Below are 20548 nucleotides of genomic sequence, written 5' to 3' on the forward strand. Positions count from 1 at the left end.
CACTGACACCTTTCTACAAAGCACTGTTCCCCTAACAAACTTCAGTTAGTTGATCTTAGGGCCACAGCAGAAAGAGCAGGGCTAAGGGGACCAGCAGACAGGATGCTGTCTGTTCAAGGCTGCATGGATACAGTGTGGGATGAGTCACACAGCCTCAAGACTGAAGAGAGCAGTGTATGCAGCTGCACAGATGCTCAAATCCTCACGTCCTTGCCGCTCCAGCTTTCTGCTGCATGCGCCTACAGTCAGCCCTACCCAGAAACAATCCCCACCACCAGAGCAGTGACCTGGTAACAGTGGTAACCCCAGTAGGACCTTTTCTGATGCAGTGGGAATGGCTGGATACCAAGTTAAGTGCTGCACAGTGCACATCTAAAACAGCACATGGCAAAAGCTTGGCATGTCACATGACACCGGCAAGGTCTGGAACAAAAAAAAATATATATATATTAACAGAGTACTTTTGACTGTGACAGTATTAGGATTGAATGTATATGTTCCCCATGTCACATCAGCAGTCTGGTATGAACCAAAAAAAAAAAAAAATTTTTTTTTTTTTTAAGACTCTTGGGCCCCTCAACAGAAACTGGGCCCTGGGCAGCTTCCCCTTTTGCCCTGTGTTAAAGACGGTCCTGAATACCTCTGAACTGTACCTAGGCAAATTTTACTAACAAGAGGAGTGTTTTAAAAACATATATTTTGTTTTCAGATCTATTGCAATGCAGTGCTTGAAATATATTAAAGGCTTGTATAAAATTACTTTAATGAATTATTTTTATCTCCCTTTATGCCTTATATTTCAAAAATACATTTCAAGAAAGTACCAAAACTTTTTTATTTTACATATGCCCTTCCTGGAAATACATATATATTGTATTGTCTAATGAACTGAAAACAAACAGAATAAGATAATGTTTTTCAATCTGGTCTAGCAATTATATTAATCTGTATGAAATTGTGACCACATTGCTCTTAGCACTAATTAAAAGAATGTTATATTCTTCCACACAAGGACACAGGGATAAGTTGGCTGTATATTTATTTTCCATTGCATAATGTAAGGCATTTTCTACCATATAATAAATGCAACAGACATTTCCCGTATTTATTGGGTCTATTATGCTTTTTCAATGGCATTAATTTTCTCGAATAAAAAGGACCTGCAAGTTAAAACACAAAATTTAGAAAACTATGAAAATCAATTCAACAATAGAAGGTATTGAATATCACAATCATTACTGTTAGACCATGATACAAGATCTCTATTTACACCCCACTGATTTAGGTGCTATAAAATAAATGTGTAGACTATTGATTTTCAATTGCGATTTTCAATTACTCTCAATTTTCCTTTATAGAAGGTCTATACATGAGAACAGACTAGTGCATCACATCAACATAGCTGTAGACAAGGGAAAGTAGGATACTTGAGAACTGGTGTTGAGGAACACTCATATAATTGACTTTATTTTTAAACCAATAATCCGATAGGGTTTGGGATTGCAGCATCTACGCACTCTGAAACCCAATTTTGGAAACGTTTAAGGTTAGCTAATACTTTCCTTTGTGGTAAACCCATTTTGCAGAGGAAATGTAACCCAGATCTATACAAGTATGGGTAATATTGAAGTCACAATCCAGATCATCGTTATCTAAAGCTGAGACATTTGTAGTTGTTGATAGTTCTGAATATTCATGCCTGTTATAGGTTTGCTATGGATTGGCTATCACTTTCCATCCTATTTATTTTATACTTTCAGATTTTTAATTTACTTTTATTTGGCTTATTTTCTTTGTTTTTTTATCCTACGATACATGCCTTTCACTGCATATGTGCAGTCTGCCATACACCTGCACCCTGTTTCAATTCCTTTTTTTGTGTTATTTTATGCACCAGAGTCTGTTACATTATTCAGCTCCCAACCAATGACCTCAATATACAGCATGTATTTGTCATGCATAAGTACAGAAGTGTTTTCTTTCATCAGATAGTGAGAGTCCACAAGACATCACATGCAGGAATTACACCCCATTCTACTAAGACTAGGCAAAAACACCCCTTCATACCAGAGCTTAAATCACTCCCACTCCCATGAATACCTCATTCAACTTTTTACATTGAAGAGGTGAATTCCACTGATCTATATGTCATTGATATTGGTTTTCTAAGCAATCTGAGACCCATTGCCCCCACAAAATGCCTAGCGAAGACAGAGGGGAAGACAGGCATTCCAACCAGGTAGTGAAAATCTTTTACTAGTGGTGAAATGTAACCGGTCTCCCACATGAAATGCAGATTTATCTGGCAGTCCCCTGGTCTATTGTGTGCCACCTTATCTTGGTTCCTTCTTTGTCCAGGTCCTAAGAATTCTAAGGAGTTACTTATTCACAACTTGGATGTTGAAAGCTTTAAAATTCTTTGTTGAAGCTAAAAATTTTTTTTGGAATTTCTTCTTCTCTGTTCATTTTTCTGGGCCTTTTAAATGTCAGAAAGCTACAACAGCTACCTTAGCCACTTGGCTTAAAGGGAAAGTCTGCGTCAGAATTTCTATTTTTTAAAAAGATAGATATTCCATTTATTACCCATTCCCCAGTTTTTGCATAATCAACACGGTTATTTTAATATACTTTTTACCTCTGGTATTACCTTATATCTAAGCCTATGCAGACTGCCTCTTTATTTGAGTTTTTTTTGACAGACTTGCATTTTAGCCAATCAGTGCTGACTCCTAGTTAACTCCATGAGAGTGAGCACAGTGGTATCTATATGGCACACATGAACTAGCGCTGTCTAGCTGTAAAAAACTGTCAAAATGTACTGACATAAGATGCGGATTTCAAGGGTCTACCTAGGTTTAGCTTTCAACCAAGAATACAAAAGGAACAAAGCAAATTTGATTATAAAAGTAAATTGGAAAGTTGTTTAAAATTGCATGCCCTATCAGAATCATGAAATTCTAACTTTGACTAGACTGTCTCTTTAAGGCCTTACATTTTAAAGCATACCTGGTTGCAGGGAAGACTCTACATAGATGCATTCTACTCATTCCAATAGAGCAGTTGACACTTCTTGGGCCTTCTGTAGTGAATCTTCCATAGAACACATTTGTAAGGCTGCTACATGGTTTTCTTTGCACACTTTCTCTAAGTTTTATCACCTTTATGTGTATGCCCCTTCACAGGCTGCTTTTGGCAGGAAATTTCTGTAGGCTTTAGTGCCTGATCATTAATGTACCTACCTTAAACTCTCCCCTTTTTAAAATCAGATCAGGAATGTTAGTGATATTTTAGATGGAGTTTAATTAATCATTTGTAACGAAGATGTGTTATAACTTTTTATATAGATATGAAATTAAAATACCCCACGCTCCTCCCCTCACTTCAAAAGTCCGTTTTTTGTTAGCTAATGGTGTGAGTTTTTCTCCTATCAGCGTTTTTCCCCATTTTGCACTTTTGTTGTAGCTAGAGCACAGGAGAACGATTCAAACATTAGCTCACAGAAAAATGTACTTTATATAACTATATTAAAAAGTAAGCTATAGCGCATCTTCATTACAACTGATGAATTAAACTCCTTCTAAAATATCACTAACATTCCGGATCTGATTTTAAAACGGGGAGAGTTTACCATCACTTTAACTGTATGCCCCCCTTATTACATGGTGGTCTTGTGGACTTCGCTGCTCGGGTATAGGTTTCTACATTTGTTGTTTCATGGACTCTCGCCATCTGATAAAAGAAAACATATTTATGCTTACCTGATAAATGAATTTCTTTCATGATGGTGAGAGTCAACAAGCCTGCCCCTTCTTTTGCATACTTGACAGCAATGCTTGTTTTGCATTTTATTTGCCCCTCTTTGTCTTTCCTGCTTTTCTATTTTCCTCCATTTACTTATCTATATGTATCACTGAAGAATTCAGGGAGAGTGGCAGGGATTTAAGCTCTGTTATGTAGGGGTATTTTGCCTCCTCCTAGTGGACTAGATAGGTTCAGCAGTGAAAGGTTAAAGCAAAACACTTTAATTGAATTATGGTCCTGTAGCTATAGCAACAGGATGGGGGGGCAACAGATTTTAAAGAATATCTTCCCATTCTTATGCTCCCCAAATGTTTATTGCGTGTGTCAGAAATCAGTGATCCCTTGATTTTTTGTTGGGGTGCAGGTCTCCTCACGCTCTTGGAATCTTGTTGTGAAACGTATATAAGGCAAATATGAGCTAGATCTGCTGTGAGTGGGAGGTTTGGGGCAGCGGATATGCCAGTATATAGTTTTGTATGTAATGGTTTTATTTATATTTGTGGGGGGGGGGGGGTACTATTAACACTGACAGATGTAAGAAAGTTGAAGTATTCTGCATCCTTATCTGACTCCAGGCTCCATACAGCCAATTTCAAGCTATAAATGGATTTTCATATACTTGCTCAACATTCTCCACAGAAAATTGTGCCAGCTGGGTGGCTTTATAAAGTAGCAGTATGGGGGAGTGTAATACTTTCCAATATAACATTTTCTGCTATCCATAGCACAAATTCATTGCATAATTTAACTTACATTTATGTAGTGATACTTTTATCAATAAACATGGGAAAAAAATATTAGCCAATTTTACCTTATATTTGGCTAAAATTTTAGCCGGGCTGTTGGTAAAATTAGCTGGTTTGGTGCACCCATTACAAATGGTTTGGGGATAACACTAGGCTAGCAAATTGGTTTTGTTAAATGTTTGTTCTCTGTGCCTGTAAATAAATACATTGCCTGAACTGATATTACCACATATATTTATGATCTTTTAATTGTGCTGAATATGCTTTGTAATACCTTGGTTATTCATTTGTATCACTCCCATAGGATTATACTGTAGTGCCATTCATTAATCCTAGTTCCTCTTGAAACTTATATTTTATGATGTTTTTTAGAGGAAATAAATTGGCCCGAAAAAGAGGATGCCCCCCCTGATGATGCCCAGGATCTTATTACTTTACTACTCAGGCAAAATCCTATGGAGAGATTGGGGACAGGTAATGTATGTTCTATTATTTAATTAATTGTTGCCTCCCAATTAAATGTATGAAAGCTACATTTACAATGTGACACAATATAAAAAGTGGGATATACAAATGATGTGATTACTGGCTCTTAAAAAGACAAGCAGACTTTAATTACAGGGAAGGAAGCGTAATTAAAGGGACAGTACAGTCATAATTAGACATTCATGCTTTAGAAAGAGCATATCATTTTAAACAACTTTCCAATTTACTTCTATTATTTAATTCTAGCTGCTGATTGGTGGCTGCATATATATACCGATTGTCATTGGCTCACCCATGTCTTCAGTTAGAAACCAGTAGTGCATTGCTGCTCCTTTAACAAATGATTCCAACAGAATGACACAAATTTGATCATAGAAGTAAACAGGAAAGTTGTTTAAAATTGTATGTTCTACATAAATCCTGAATGAAAGATTTTGGGTTTCATGTCCCATTAAGTAATAAAACGACTCATTCCTGGATTACATGTATGTTTATACAATGCTTTGGAAGTTGGACAACACAGTATACTATATAAGATATAGAAGTTATGTGGCTACTTTAAAGGGACATTGTATCTAAAATTTCTATATAAACAGAGTAGCATTTTGTTTAAAAAGAAAGTGTGAAATGAATACATCCTGCTAATGCTATAAAATGCACATTTTAAGTATTATCAGCCAATGGGCAGGAAGCACATAACTAATACTGCTGTTGGTATCACTTCACCTTAAAACAGTTTATATTTTTTTGGATATTTTTTTTTAGCACTATGTAAGTACAGGTCCCTGTGGGGGCTTAGAGGTTCAGTATTGACTGTACTCTCCTAACCCCTGATAAGACGCCCTCTCCCCAACAGATGAGGGCGATTTAAGCATCCCCATATATTCGTGTGTTAATTCTCTCAACAGCATTTTCCCAAGTGCACAACTTTAACTATGTGTTTAACCAGTTAGCAGGGGTAAGTCGATAGTGATAGAAGGGGATGTGTTTAAAAATAGAATGTTTTAACACAACAGAGCATTTTTACACTGAAATTATTTCATTTTAGCATTAAAAAATGCTGCATCATTGCTTACTGTATATCAATGCTTTCTTACAGTGCTATAATCCTAATTTGGGCTGGGAGAGAGCTGCGGAAAGCAGAACTTCCTTCCTTCTATTAGAAGTGTTATTAGTAGTGATAGGGGGCATGTGATGTGCATCTCATGTGTATGACACTAAGCTCTCTCCTGTTGCACATGATGCCTTTGAAGTACGTTAAGGGCATTTTTGCTCTTCTGTGTATGCCAATGGGTACCGTCATTGCCAGACCATCAGCTAAACGGTTTGTGTATAGTGTTGTCTCTTTTATGTTTCCTTGTGGCAGCTTCTCTATTGATTCTTTAGAGCTGTGTTTTTCCTAAGCAGCCTATCCCTTTTGGATATTAGAATCCAACCAGGTTTAGCGCTCACAAAATGACTTCTGCTGGCCGGGGTGCAAAGCAAATGTATCACAAAAATCCCAAGAAAAGCCAGCACTCTCCGGTATTAAGTGCAATCAAATCTCTTTAATGCAAAGAGTGACGTTTTGGGGTTTCACCCCCGCCCTCAGACCATTATCTTATTAATAATGAGGACGGGGGTGAAACCCCAAAACGTCAGTCTTTGCATTAAAGAGATTTGATTGCACTTAATACCGGAGAGTGCTGGCTTTTCTTGGGATCCTTTTGGATATCTGTTAGTGTATTAGAATAATGTCTTAAGCTTCCAATGGCTCCATATAATCCGTGCTTTTCCTTTTCCAGGTGGTGCATATGAAGTAAAGCAGCATCCATTTTTTTGTACCTTAGACTGGAATAGTTTACTGAGACAAAAAGCAGAATTTATTCCACAACTTGAATCAGAGGATGACACTAGCTACTTTGACAGTAAGTATGACTTCTCCTAAGGAGATCCAGAGGTTGTGATTGGGAAGAGCTGTGACAGATATAGTAGTTGGTACTTGCTGTTAGAATTTTTTTTTTACTTTGAAACTAACAGGAATTCCATGTTTGTGCACCACAATTTAACAATCTAATTGGCTAAGAAAAACTCCCACTGTTTGTTGGCAAATATTTTTAAAAAGGAAAAAGAATATGCATCTAAAATGTTTTTTTGCAAACAAAAAAATCTATGCCTGCATTAAATATATTGTTAATCTTGGTTGTCACCATATACTAAATTAAATAAATGTAGCAAGCGGATCTTACTAATAATTGCAGTATTGGATTTTTTCCCCTCTCTCATATATATGTTTCTTCACTGCTTCCTTATATTTTCTTTAGCTCGTTCTGAAAAGTATCACCACATGGAAACTGAAGAGGAGGATGATACAAACGATGAAGATTTCAGCATGGAAATTCGACAGTTTTCCTCCTCATCACATCGATTTTCAAAAGTAAATCATTTTAGGCAGTCTAGCCTATTTACAGGAATAAATCATGTAGTCTACATTTAAATAATAAACTGTAATTTATTATTTATTACGATTGTTTGCTGAAAAAATATTCGTTTTCTTCTAGGTTTTCAGTAGCATTGACCAGCTAATGCAAAGCAAAGCCGAAGAAAAGGAAACTTCTACAACAGAAAAATCCAAAAATTTACCACCGGTGGAATCCTTAAGTTGGAGTTCAGAATATTCTGAAATGTAAGTTTAAGGGACAGGCTTCTATCTAACAATTTTTATTTATTTATCATTTTATATCATTTGGATTAAAGAAAGACACAACATAATTTAGCTAAATTTACAGTAATTTTTATCCATGGAAATAGAAGTACTGGAGAGAATTCTTAAATAATATCGCCTGCCCAGAGATCTTAGATCATTGAGCCTTTTGTCTTTTTTCATTTTGACTTTAGTGACCCTTTAATCTAGAGCAAGAAACAAAGAAATAACACATTTCTGGGTCTAATGTAGCTGTAAAACTAACAGCTCTAAAAAGATGCATTACCACAAACCTAAAAATAATAAACCCTTCTAAATGGCAAAGAAAGAAAAAAAAAGATGCTTAAAGGGACAGTATGCACAAGTTTTCATATAACTGCATGTAATAGACAATACTATAAAGAATAATATGCACAGATACTGATATAAAAATCCAGTATAAAACTGTTTAAAAACTTACTTAGAAGCTCTCAGTTTAGCTCTGTTGAAAAGGCAGCTAGAAAGCCCACTGCAAGTGGGAAATAAGACACTCCCCCTTCTTTTGCATATGAAAAGACCCTTTACACAAACAGGAGCAAGCTGGAGTATATGACGGTATTTTCATAAAACTTTGGGGCTTGGTTAGGAGTCTGAAAATCCTTTTTAATATTTGTATAATTTTTCCATCTTAAAATTACATCTCATAATTCAAAAAAAAAAAAAAAAAAAAAGGAATCAAAGTTTTGCTAATAGAGAAATAATAAAAAACGTAAGTCTGCATTTTGACTACTACCTATATGGAGTATTACAACCAAATTCTAAGAAGATAATATATATTCCTTGTATTGTGGTGAATGAGTTATGGCAACATACATCTGCTACAATTTTGTTTTCCATTCATAGTGTTAATTGATAACTTTTAATTGATATTAATTGATATTGTTTTTAGTGGCCTCACAGATATCCCTAGAATTGTGTGGGAGCACTTTTTTATATGTACCTAGCAGGAGAGAGCGAGTTACAGGTTTACTTTATTTATATATATATATATATATATATATATATGTGTGTGTGTCCTGTTTATTTTTTTTGTTCTCTTTCTGTTATTTTCGGTTTATTTTCTTTAAAGGGACATAAGACCCATTTTTTTTCTTTCATAATTTAGATAGAGCATGTAATTTTGAAACAACTTTCCAATTTACTTCTATTATCTAATTTGTTTTGTTCTCTTGAAATCTTTTGTTGAAAGGGATACCTAGGTAGACTCCGGAGCTGCTGATTGGTGGCTGCACATATATGTCTCATGTATTTGGCTCCTAGTAGTGCATTGCTTCTAGTTCAACAAAAGATATCAAGCAACTTAGATCATTGAAGTAAACTGGAAAATTGTTTAAATTGTATTCTCTCTCTGAATCATGAAATCATTTTTTTATATTAATATATTGTTTTTTCTTTACCTTGTCATGAGGCACAGTTAGTTCTCAAAGATTTGATATTGTGCTGTCAGTGACTGTCCCTTGTTAATGTAATAAGGAAACCCACTTGATGACAATAATGAAAGCTGACATTCAACAACAAGAAGAATGGAAAGGTCATACTTCAAGGATAGTCTGAGAGCATTAGTTCTTGCCATTATGAACAACAGTTAGTGAGAGTATGAATGTTATAATCTAGGATTGTACCTACAATACAAGGATGGAAACTTTAATTTCAATGTAATTTCTTTATTTAGGCAACAACTGTCTTTATCAACCTCTTCTGATACTGAAGGTAATAAGCAGCAGCTTCATACCAGCCTGCTTCCAAAATTTGCCATCTCTTCAGATGTAGAACGGAATGAAAATTGTGCTGGAGAACTCCAGGTTGACTCTGAGAATGTTGCAATTGCACAGGAGGACTCTCAACAAGACGATCATGAGGATACTACCCCTGTCAGCATTAGCAGCTCCACTGTCTCGGGTGGGTAAATATATATCTGGAGACGCCTTGGTGGCAAGCGATCATTAATTTAGCTTTATATACAACCAATGTGTAATTAATTACAGATTCAAAAAATAATTAGTTTGTATATGTTAGAACTCATTTGTTTCAAATTCTCAGCAGTAGATGGAATAAATAAATGCTGTCGATCCGGAGTAGGATTGTATTACGCAAACATATATATATAAAATAAAAAAATACGCACTCACTGGACTTCAGTCATTTGTTAAAAATAAGTGTGGTTTATTGTGACGTTTCGGGACAGCACATATCCCTTCCTCAGACTACGTAGTCTAAAGAAAGGGATACTGTGCTGTCCCGAAACGTCACAATAAACCACACTTATTTTTAACAGATGACTGAAGCCTAGTGAGTGCTTATTTTTTGATTTTATGGACTCAAGTTGGTAAGAGTGCATCTTCTTTTGTGTATTATATATATACTGTATATATTTATATATGTGTATATATATATATATATATATAAAAGTATTAATGAATGTATTTTAGCATAGCATACTACTTTTAATTTCCTGAGAGGGATTCGTATTTGTACTCTGTAAATGTTTCTTCAGTACTAAATGATAGATATATATATATATATATATATATATATATATATATATATATATATATATATATATATATATATATATATATATATATATATATATCTTAAACCATTAACAAATCACAGAGCTTTTCCTTCTTAGTTGGATAATGGGCTAATGAATCTAGGGCAGAACAGTTATATGCATTAACTAGTAACTTATGTGATAGTCTGTGTAATAATCATTAACTGATAATACATGCTAGGCAACAAAATCCATACTCAAGATTAACTGTGCCAAAAAGGTAGATCTCAACATGTTAGCTCGTAAACCACAAAGTTGTTCTATTGTTTCCAAGAGTCTGTTGCCATCAGTGATATTATGGCTTTGAGTTAAGAGTGTATATATAGACTCTAATTCAGTCTGGTCATCTCTACTTAAGATATAAAGTGTGATACAAAGTGTGTGCCTATTCGCCAAGTGTTTCTGAAAATTACAGAGGTTGTGCATTATTTGGGGTTCCTAGCCCAAAGAACTTGTATATCTATATTAGTCACTTGTATGTATAACAATATTTTGGTTCCAATATAAAGTGTGGGTTATCCACATAACCATAGCATCTTCACTACATCTCCCTATGCTAGTTAATGTCATCACTTTCAGTAGTGATTCCACTGAGATTACCTTTGAGCTTAGAAACTAAATAGGACTGGTGCCTATAGAAGGATGTGCAACCATCTCTATTGAGTAATCCCTTTCATCATTAGGTTAGGCATAATTTTTACATGACAGTGTAGCAAGCCTTGGAAAAATCTGCAGCCTGGCATTTGTTTCTCGTGGCTTCATTAGCTGCCTTCTGTCTTTCTATCCCAACATTCATAACACATGCATGAACAGACGTAAATTCTGCACTGGTTTGGGGGATAAACACACTACATGCACACAAATCTAAAATAGATGGATGAAGACGAGGCAAAGCCAATACTGGAAGCCATTCAAGTATGCCTTTCATTTGCATAAGGCTTAAAGCATTAAAGTAGTAGAATTCCTATACATTTTTAATGAAGCAGTCACATTTAGTGAAAGTATATTTTAACGTGTCTATGAACTTTAGTACATCTAGAATATAGGACAGTTTAATGAGCAAGAGCTATTAGACCGTTTAATGCTTTTTTTTTACTGCTGAGGTGTTTTACAGTTTGGAAATAGTGCTGTGACGCACCAGTTTTGAAGTCTCCTGGGTAGTTCATTAACCATATTGAACTGTTAGAAAAAGCGTGAAACTCTTCAGTATTAGTGGTTCTGCAGTACAATACATTGTCATACTATAGGGTTTCACCCTCTGGCTCTGGCAGGGATAACAATATTCTTTCAAGCTGCAGTTGTTTTAATATGTCTGTCCTTTTTTCCTTGAACAGTGAGTAGTTTTTCAGAGCACTTAGATCAGATAAATGGAAGAAGCGAGTGTGTGGACAGTGCAGATAATTCCTCAAAGCCCTCCAATGAATCGACTTCCCATATGGCAAGGCAGCAATTAGAGAACACAGAGAAACAGAACATTTATGGAAAAGTCACTAAGTCCGTCTCTGCCAGTGCTCTCTCTCTCGTGATCCCTGGAGGTAGAAATATGTATATTCAGCATGAAATTTAATAACTTTGCATGCCCATTCTGTCATTTCTGTTCCACTGGCTTACAACACAAGTCATTTTTTTTAACTACATCATTACTTGGGCTTTTTTTTCCTTATAAACTTTTATTTTTTTAGAAGAAAAAAAAGAGATCTTTAGAGGTTTAACCTTTTGGAATGAATAGGATTATAATTCAGAAATGCCTGAAGATTTAGCCTGACCACTCTCAAGTCATGTTTTATTCAGTATAGTAGGCACTATGACAAAAGTATTAAACATATATAGATGCACATACCTTCATTCTTCAGTTACTGGATGACAAAGATTTTCTATTACTACTTTAGTAGGTGACTTCCATAGATGTTGTTGAGATACTTTATCTTCATCATTTAAGCTACTGTTTCTGTTCTGATTAGAGTTTTCTCTTACAGGGTAAACCGAGTGCTCAGAATCCTACATGTATTACAAGTTGTGTTAAAATTAAATAAATGCAGGAAAATGTCACTTGTCCTAGAGTGAATATTATCCATTCTGAGTCTAGCTCAAATATCTAGAGCAGGAATGGCCACATATGACTCTCTGCACTAGTTTCTGTGCCTGTTGGGGGAAAAAAAACAGAACTAAGAATGTGTGCCATAGTTTTTGTGGTTCCAGTAAAAAGTAGAGCAAAAAATGTGTGATTTAGGCAAACATGGTAGCCACAATTCAAAAGGAATTGTGAACCGAGAATCTGGTTCTGAGCCATTTACTCTCAAACACTCACATTCATGCCCTCACTCACACATACACTCACTCTATCTATATAGTTCTCTAGACACATGCATACTACCTGCCTAGGTATTCTCTTCAACACAGAATGCATGAGAATTAATTTGATGATGAAATTAAATTGTAAACTTTCCTAAGATTGTATATTCTGAGTCATAAAAGAAATGATTCCAGTCTTCTATGTATATTGCTTTATATGTGTTGTTTTATTTTTGGTTATTTGAAATTAAAACAAGTAATAAGCGAAAAAGTGCTCATTACTTCTAAAGCACTGCACTTTAGTGTCTCTACTCTGGTGCAACAGACATCCAGGAAGCATGCTCAAGTTTAGCAAAATTAAAAAATGAGGCTATATAATGTCTTTTTTAAGGTAAGGGGTTTACGTTGATCAGGCTTGTAAACCTATGTACTATTAAATATATATATATATATATATATATATATATATATATATATATTTCTCCAACATAGGTGTGTCCGGTCCACGGCGTCATCCTTACTTGTGGGATATTCTCTTCCCCAACAGGAAATGGCAAAGAGCCCAGCAAAGCTGGTCACATGATCCCTCCTAGGCTCCGCCTACCCCAGTCATTCTCTTTGCCGTTGTACAGGCAACATCTCCACGGAGATGGCTTAGAGTTTTTTAGTGTTTAACTGTAGTTTTTCATTATTCAATCAAGAGTTTGTTATTTTCAAATAGTGCTGGTATGTACTATTTACTCAGAAACAGAAAAGAGATGAAGAATTCTGTTTGTATGAGGAAAATGATTTTAGCAACCGTAACTAAAATCCATGGCTGTTCCACACAGGACTGTTGAGAGCAATTAACTTCAGTTGGGGGAACAGTGTGCAGTCTCTTGCTGCTTGAGGTATGACACATTCTAACAAGACGATGTAATGCTGGAAGCTGTCATTTTCCCTATGGGATCCGGTAAGCCATGTTTATTACGATCGTAAATAAGGGCTTCACAAGGGCTTATTTAGACTGTAGACTTTTCTGGGCTAAATCGATTCATTATTAACACATATTTAGCCTTGAGGAATCATTTTATTTGGGTATTTTGATATAATAATATCGGCAGGCACTGTATTAGACACCTTATTTCTTAGGGGCTTTCCCAAAGCATAAGCAGAGTCTCATTTTCGCGCCGGTGTGGCGCACTTGTTTTTGAGAGGCATGGCATGCAGTCGCATGTGAGAGGAGCTCTGATACTTAGAAAAGACTTTCTGAAGGCGTCATTTGGTATCGTATTCCCCTTTGGGTTTGGTTGGGTCTCAGCAAAGCAGATACCAGGGACTGTAAAGGGGTTAAAGCTTAAAACGGCTCCGGTTCCGTTATTTTAAGGGTTAAAGCTTCCAAATTTGGTGTGCAATATTTTTAAGGCTTTAAGACACTGTGGTGAAAATTTGGTGAATTTTGAACAATTCCTTCATGTTTTTTCGCAATTGCAGTAACAAAGTGTGTTCAGTTTAAAATTTAAAGTGACAGTAACGGTTTTATTTTAAAACGTTTTTTGTACTTTCTTATCAAGTTTATGCCTGTTTAACATGTCTGAACTACCAGATAGACTGTGTTCTGAATGTGGGGAAGCCAGAATTCCTATTCATTTAAATAAATGTGATTTATGTGATAATGACAATGATGCCCAAGATGATTCCTCAAGTGAGGGGAGTAAGCATGGTACTGCATCATTCCCTCCTTCGTCTACACGAGTCTTGCCCACTCAGGAGGCCCCTAGTACATCTAGCGCGCCAATACTCCTTACTATGCAACAATTAACGGCTGTAATGGATAATTCTGTCAAAAACATTTTAGCCAAAATGAACCCTTGTCAGCGTAAGCGTGGCTGCTCTGTTTTAGTTACTGAAGAGCATGACGACGCTGATATTAATATCTCTGAAGGGCCCCTAACCCAATCTGTGGGGGCCAGGGAGGTTTTGTCTGAGGGAGAAATTACTGATTCAGGGAACATTTCTCAGCAGGCTGAATCTGATGTGATTACATTTAAATTTAAGTTGGAGCATCTCCGCATTTTGCTTAAGGAGGTATTATCCACTCTGGATGATTGTGAAAATTTGGTCATCCCAGAGAAACTATGTAAAATGGACAAGTTCCTAGAGGTGCCGGGGCTCCCAGAAGCTTTTCCTATACCCAAGCGGGTGGCGGACATTGTTAATAAAGAATGGGAAAGGCCCGGTATTCCTTTCGTCCCTCCCCCCATATTTAAAAAATTGTTTCCTATGGTCGACCCCAGAAAGGACTTATGGCAGTCAGTCCCCAAGGTCGAGGGAGCGGTTTCTACTTTAAACAAACGCACCACTATACCCATAGAGGATAGTTGTGCTTTCAAAGATCCTATGGATAAAAAATTAGAAGGTTTGCTTAAAAAGATGTTTGTTCAGCAGGGTTACCTTCTACAACCCATTTCATGCATTGTCCCTGTCACTACAGCCGCATATTTCTGGTTTGATGAACTGATAAAGGTGCTCGATAGTGATTCTCCCCCTTATGAGGAGATTATGGACAGAATCAATACTCTCAAATTGGCTAATTCTTTCACTCTAGACGCCACTTTGCAATTGGCTAGGTTAGCGGCTAAGAATTCTGGGTTTGCTATTGTGGCGCGCAGAGCGCTTTGGTTGAAATCTTGGTCGGCTGATGCGTCTTCCAAGAACAAGCTACTAAACATTCCTTTCAAGGGGAAAACGCTGTTTGGTCCTGACTTGAAAGAGATTATCTCTGATATCACTGGGGGTAAGGGCCACGCCCTTCCTCAGGATCGGCCTTTCAAGGCAAAAAATAGACCTAATTTTCGTCCCTTTCGTAAAAACGGACCAGCCCAAAGTGCTACGTCCTCTAAGCAAGAGGGTAATACTTCTCAGGCCAAGCCAGCTTGGAGACCAATGCAAGGCTGGAACAAGGGAAAGCAGGCCAAGAAACCTGCCACTGCTACCAAGACAGCATGAAATATCGGCCCCCGATCCGGGACCGGATCTGGTGGGGGGCAGACTCTCTCTCTTCGCTCAGGCTTGGGCAAGAGATGTTCTGGATCCTTGGGCGCTAGAAATAGTCTCCCAGGGTTATCTTCTGGAATTCAAGGGACTTCCCCCAAGGGGGAGGTTCCACAGGTCTCAGTTGTCTTCAGACCACATAAAAAGACAGGCGCTCTTACATTGTGTAGAAGACCTGTTAAAAATGGGAGTGATTCATCCTGTTCCATTAAGAGAACAAGGGATGGGGTTCTACTCCAATCTGTTCATAGTTCCCAAAAAAGAGGGAACGTTCAGACCAATCTTAGATCTCAAGATCTTAAACAAATTTCTCAAGGTCCCATCGTTCAAGATGGAAACCATTCGAACTATCCTTCCTTCCATCCAGGAAGGTCAATTCATGACCACGGTGGATTTAAAGGATGCGTATCTACATATTCCTATCCACAAGGAACATCATCGGTTCCTAAGGTTTGCATTCCTGGACAAACATTACCAGTTTGTGGCGCTTCCTTTCGGATTAGCCACTGCTCCAAGGATTTTCACAAAGGTACTAGGGTCCCTTCTAGCGGTGCTAAGACCAAGGGGCATTGCAGTAGTACCCTACCTGGACGACATTCTGATTCAAGCGTCGTCCCTCCCTCGAGCAAAGGCTCACACGGACATCGTCCTGGCCTTTCTCAGATCTCACGGCTGGAAAGTGAACGTGGAAAAGAGTTCTCTATCCCCGTCAACAAGGGTTCCCTTCTTGGGAACAATTATAGACTCCTCAGAAATGAGGATTTTTCTAACAGAGGCCAGAAAAACAAAACTTCTGGACTCTTGTCGGATACTTCATTCCGTTCCTCTTCCTTCCGTAGCTCAGTGCATGGAAGTGATCGGGTTGATGGTAGCGGCAATGGACATAGTTCCTTTTGCGCGCATTCATCTAAGACCATTACAACTGTGCATGCTCAGTCAGTGGAATGGGGACTATACAGACTTGTCTCCAAAGATACAAGTAAATCAGAGGACCAGAGACTCACTCCGTTGGTGGCTGTCCCTGGACAACCTGTCACAAGGGATGACATTCCGCAGACCAGAGTGGGTCATTGTCACGACCGACGCCAGTCTGATGGGCTGGGGCGCGGTCTGGGGATCCCTGAAAGCTCAGGGTCTTTGGTCTCGGGAAGAATCTCTTCTACCGATAAATATTCTGGAACTGAGAGCGATATTCAATGCTCTCAAGGCTTGGCCTCAGCTAGCGAGGACCAAGTTCATACGGTTTCAATCAGACAACATGACGACTGTTGCGTACATCAACCATCAGGGGGGAACAAGGAGTTCCCTAGCGATGGAAGAAGTGACCAAGATTATTCTATGGGCGGAGTCTCACTCCTGCCACCTGTCTGCTATCCACATCCCGGGAGTGGAAAATTGGGAAGCGGATTTTCTGAGTCGTCAGACATTGCATCCGGGGGAGTGGGAACTCCATCCGGAAATCTTTGCCCAAGTCACTCAGCTGGGGGGCATTCCAGACATGGATCTAATGGCCTCTCGTCAGAACTTCAAAGTTCCCTGTTACGGGTCCAGATCCAGGGATCCCAAGGCGGCTCTAGTGGATGCACTAGTAGCACCTTGGACCTTCAAACTAGCTTATGTGTTCCCGCCGTTTCCTCTCATCCCCAGGCTGGTAGCCAGGATCAATCAGGAGAGGGCGTCGGTGATCTTGATAGCTCCTGCGTGGCCACGCAGGACTTGGTATGCAGATCTGGTGAATATGTCATCGGCTCCACCTTGGAAGCTACCTTTGAGACGAGACCTTCTTGTTCAGGGTCCGTTCGAACATCCGAATCTGGTTTCACTCCAGCTGACTGCCTGGAGATTGAACGCTTGATTTTATCGAAGCGAGGTTTCTCAGATTCTGTTATCGATACTCTTGTTCAGGCCAGAAAGCCTGTAACTAGAAAGATTTACCACAAAATTTGGAAAAAATATATCTGTTGGTGTGAATCCAAAGGATTCCCTTGGGACAAGGTTAAGATTCCTAGGATTCTATCCTTCCTTCAAGAAGGATTGGAAAAAGGATTATCGGCAAGTTCCCTGAAGGGACAGATTTCTGCCTTGTCGGTGTTACTTCACAAAAAGCTGGCAGCTGTGCCAGATGTTCAAGCCTTTGTTCAGGCTCTGGTTAGAATCAAGCCTGTTTACAAACCTTTGACTCCTCCTTGGAGTCTCAATTTAGTTCTTTCAGTTCTTCAGGGGGTTCCGTTTGAACCCTTACATTCCGTTGATATTAAGTTATTATCTTGGAAAGTTTTGTTTTTAGTTGCAATTTCTTCTGCTAGAAGAGTTTCTGCAGTGTTCCCCTCCTTATCTGGTGTTCCATGCAGATAAGGTGGTTTTACGTACTAAACCTGGTTTTCTTCCAAAGGTTGTTTCTAACAAAAACATTAACCAGGAGATTATCGTACCTTCTCTGTGTCCGAAACCAGTTTCAAAGAAGGAACGTTTGTTGCACAATTTGGATGTTGTTCGCGCTCTAAAATTCTATTTAGATGCTACAAAGGATTTTAGACAAACATCTTCCTTGTTTGTTGTTTATTCAGGTAAAAGGAGAGGTCAAAAAGCAACTTCTACCTCTCTCTCTTTTTGGATTAAAAGCATCATCAGATTGGCTTACGAGACTGCCGGACGGCAGCCTCCCGAAAGAATCACAGCTCATTCCACTAGGGCTGTGGCTTCCACATGGGCCTTCAAGAACGAGGCTTCTGTTGATCAGATATGTAGGGCAGCGACTTGGTCTTCACTGCACACTTTTACCAAATTTTACAAGTTTGATACTTTTGCTTCTTCTGAGGCTATTTTTGGGAGAAAGGTTTTGCAAGCCGTGGTGCCTTCCATTTAGGTGACCTGATTTGCTCCCTCCCTTCATCCGTGTCCTAAAGCTTTGGTATTGGTTCCCACAAGTAAGGATGACGCCGTGGACCGGACACACCTATGTTGGAGAAAACAGAATTTATGTTTACCTGATAAATTTCTTTCTCCAACGGTGTGTCCGGTCCACGGCCCGCCCTGGTTTTTTTAATCAGGTCTGATAATTTATTTTCTTTAACTACAGTCACCACGGTACCATATGGTTTCTCCTATGCAAATATTCCTCCTTAACGTCGGTCGAATGACTGGGGTAGGCGGAGCCTAGGAGGGATCATGTGACCAGCTTTGCTGGGCTCTTTGCCATTTCCTGTTGGGGAAGAGAATATCCCACAAGTAAGGATGACGCCGTGGACCGGACACACCGTTGGAGAAAGAAATTTATCAGGTAAACATAAATTCTGTTATATATATACACACACAAAACTTCCAGAACCCAGCACTCTCATTTCCCAAGTTTGCAAATTAACTGCCAGGGAGCACGTTCCATATATATATATATATATATATATATATATATATATATATATATATATATATATACATATAATGTCCTGCAACAAACCACACTCACTGGTCTTTTCTTTACTGTGTCAAATCATTAAATGATTTGACACAGTAAAGAAAACACTAGCGAGTGCGGTTTGTTGCAGGACATTATATATATATATATATATATATATATATATATATAAAATTTAAATATATAAATACATAAAAATATTTCCACGCAAACACACTTTATGGCCAAAAGTATGAGGGCACCCTTAAATATTAAGTTTGTGTGTACCAGCCACACCCATTGTTAACAGGTGCATAAAATCCAGCACATCACATGTAAATGCTATAGATAAACATTGACAGTACAATAGGTCATACTGAATAACTAAGTCACTTTAAAATTAAATTGTCCTAGGATGCCACCTTTGCGACAATTCAGTTCATGAAATGTCTGCCAACTAGATCTGCCTCAACTGTAAATTATATTATTGTAAAGTGGAAGCATCCTAATTAGAGCAACAACAGACCAGCTACGAAATGGCAGACCAGGCAAACTCGCAGATCGGGTCCCCAAGTGATAAAGGGCATAGCATGTAAAAATCTGCTATCATCTGTAGCATCCTTCACTAGATAGAGAGTACCAAACTGCCTCTGGAAGAAACATCCGCACAAGACCAGTGCATCGGGAGCTTCACAAAATGGATTTTCATGGAAATCTGATGGAAGAATCTAGGTATGACTAATGCCAGGAGAATACTTCCTACCAGAATGCCTAGTGCCTACTATAAAGTTCAGTGGAGGAAGTGTAATGGTCTGGTGCTGTTTTTCAGGGTTTGTCTAGACTTCTTAATTCCACTGAAGGGTAATTTCATGCTACAGGACTCAAAGATATTTTAGAAAGTTGTGTTCTTCCATGTGGCAACAGTTTGGGAAGGTTTTTTTCCTGTTTCAGCATGACTGTGCCCCTGTACACAAAGCAAAGTCCATGAAGATTTGCTTTGATGAATTTGCTGTGGAGGAACTCAAAAGGCCTGCATAGAGCCCTGAATTCCACCCCTTTGAGCACCTATGGAATGATTTGGTATGCCGATTGAAAGCCAGAACGTTTCGTCCAACATCAGTGCCTGCCTCACAAATGCTATTTTTGCTGAATAGCCACACATTTCCATGTACACTCTCCAAAATCTTGTAAAAAGCCTTTTCAAAAGAGTTGCCATTGTTATAGCTGCAAAGGAGGAAAGGGGTGTCAAAAAAAAGCTAATAAAGGTATGATGGTCAGGTGTCCACATACCTTTGGTTATATAGTGTATTTATTATAGTAGTAGTCCTAAAATAGAAAAGAATATAGTTAGACATCATGTTCAAAATTGAGATTTAATTGTATTTGCATCAAAACATGTTCAAAGAAGTTTGCCAAGCTGGCATGTGTGACTGACGCATTTTTTTCATTTCCGTGCTATGTGTAAGTCAAATATTCAGCCACAGTGGTTATCGCTTAATTAAGCTTTAAGATAAATATTA

The 20548-nt window shown here is 38.1% G+C and overlaps 1 protein-coding gene across 3 annotated transcripts in view; it reads left to right on the forward strand.

Moving 5' to 3' along the window:
- Positions 1-20548, forward strand: part of MAST4 (microtubule associated serine/threonine kinase family member 4) — a 553495-nt gene that overhangs the window by 518358 nt on the left and 14589 nt on the right. For 2 of the 3 annotated variants that reach the window (XM_053701346.1, XM_053701344.1), the window contains 6 exons: positions 4920-5021; positions 6818-6940; positions 7337-7449; positions 7574-7698; positions 9428-9654; positions 11644-11844. In XM_053701346.1, coding sequence (XP_053557321.1) covers positions 4920-5021; positions 6818-6940; positions 7337-7449; positions 7574-7698; positions 9428-9654; positions 11644-11844 — 891 coding nt within the window. The remainder of the gene's footprint in view (positions 1-4919; positions 5022-6817; positions 6941-7336; positions 7450-7573; positions 7699-9427; positions 9655-11643; positions 11845-20548) is intronic. The other variant, XM_053701347.1, reaches the window with a different exon arrangement.

Source organism: Bombina bombina, chromosome 2, assembly GCF_027579735.1.
Source record: "Bombina bombina isolate aBomBom1 chromosome 2, aBomBom1.pri, whole genome shotgun sequence".
Taxonomy (NCBI): Eukaryota; Metazoa; Chordata; class Amphibia; order Anura; family Bombinatoridae; genus Bombina; species Bombina bombina.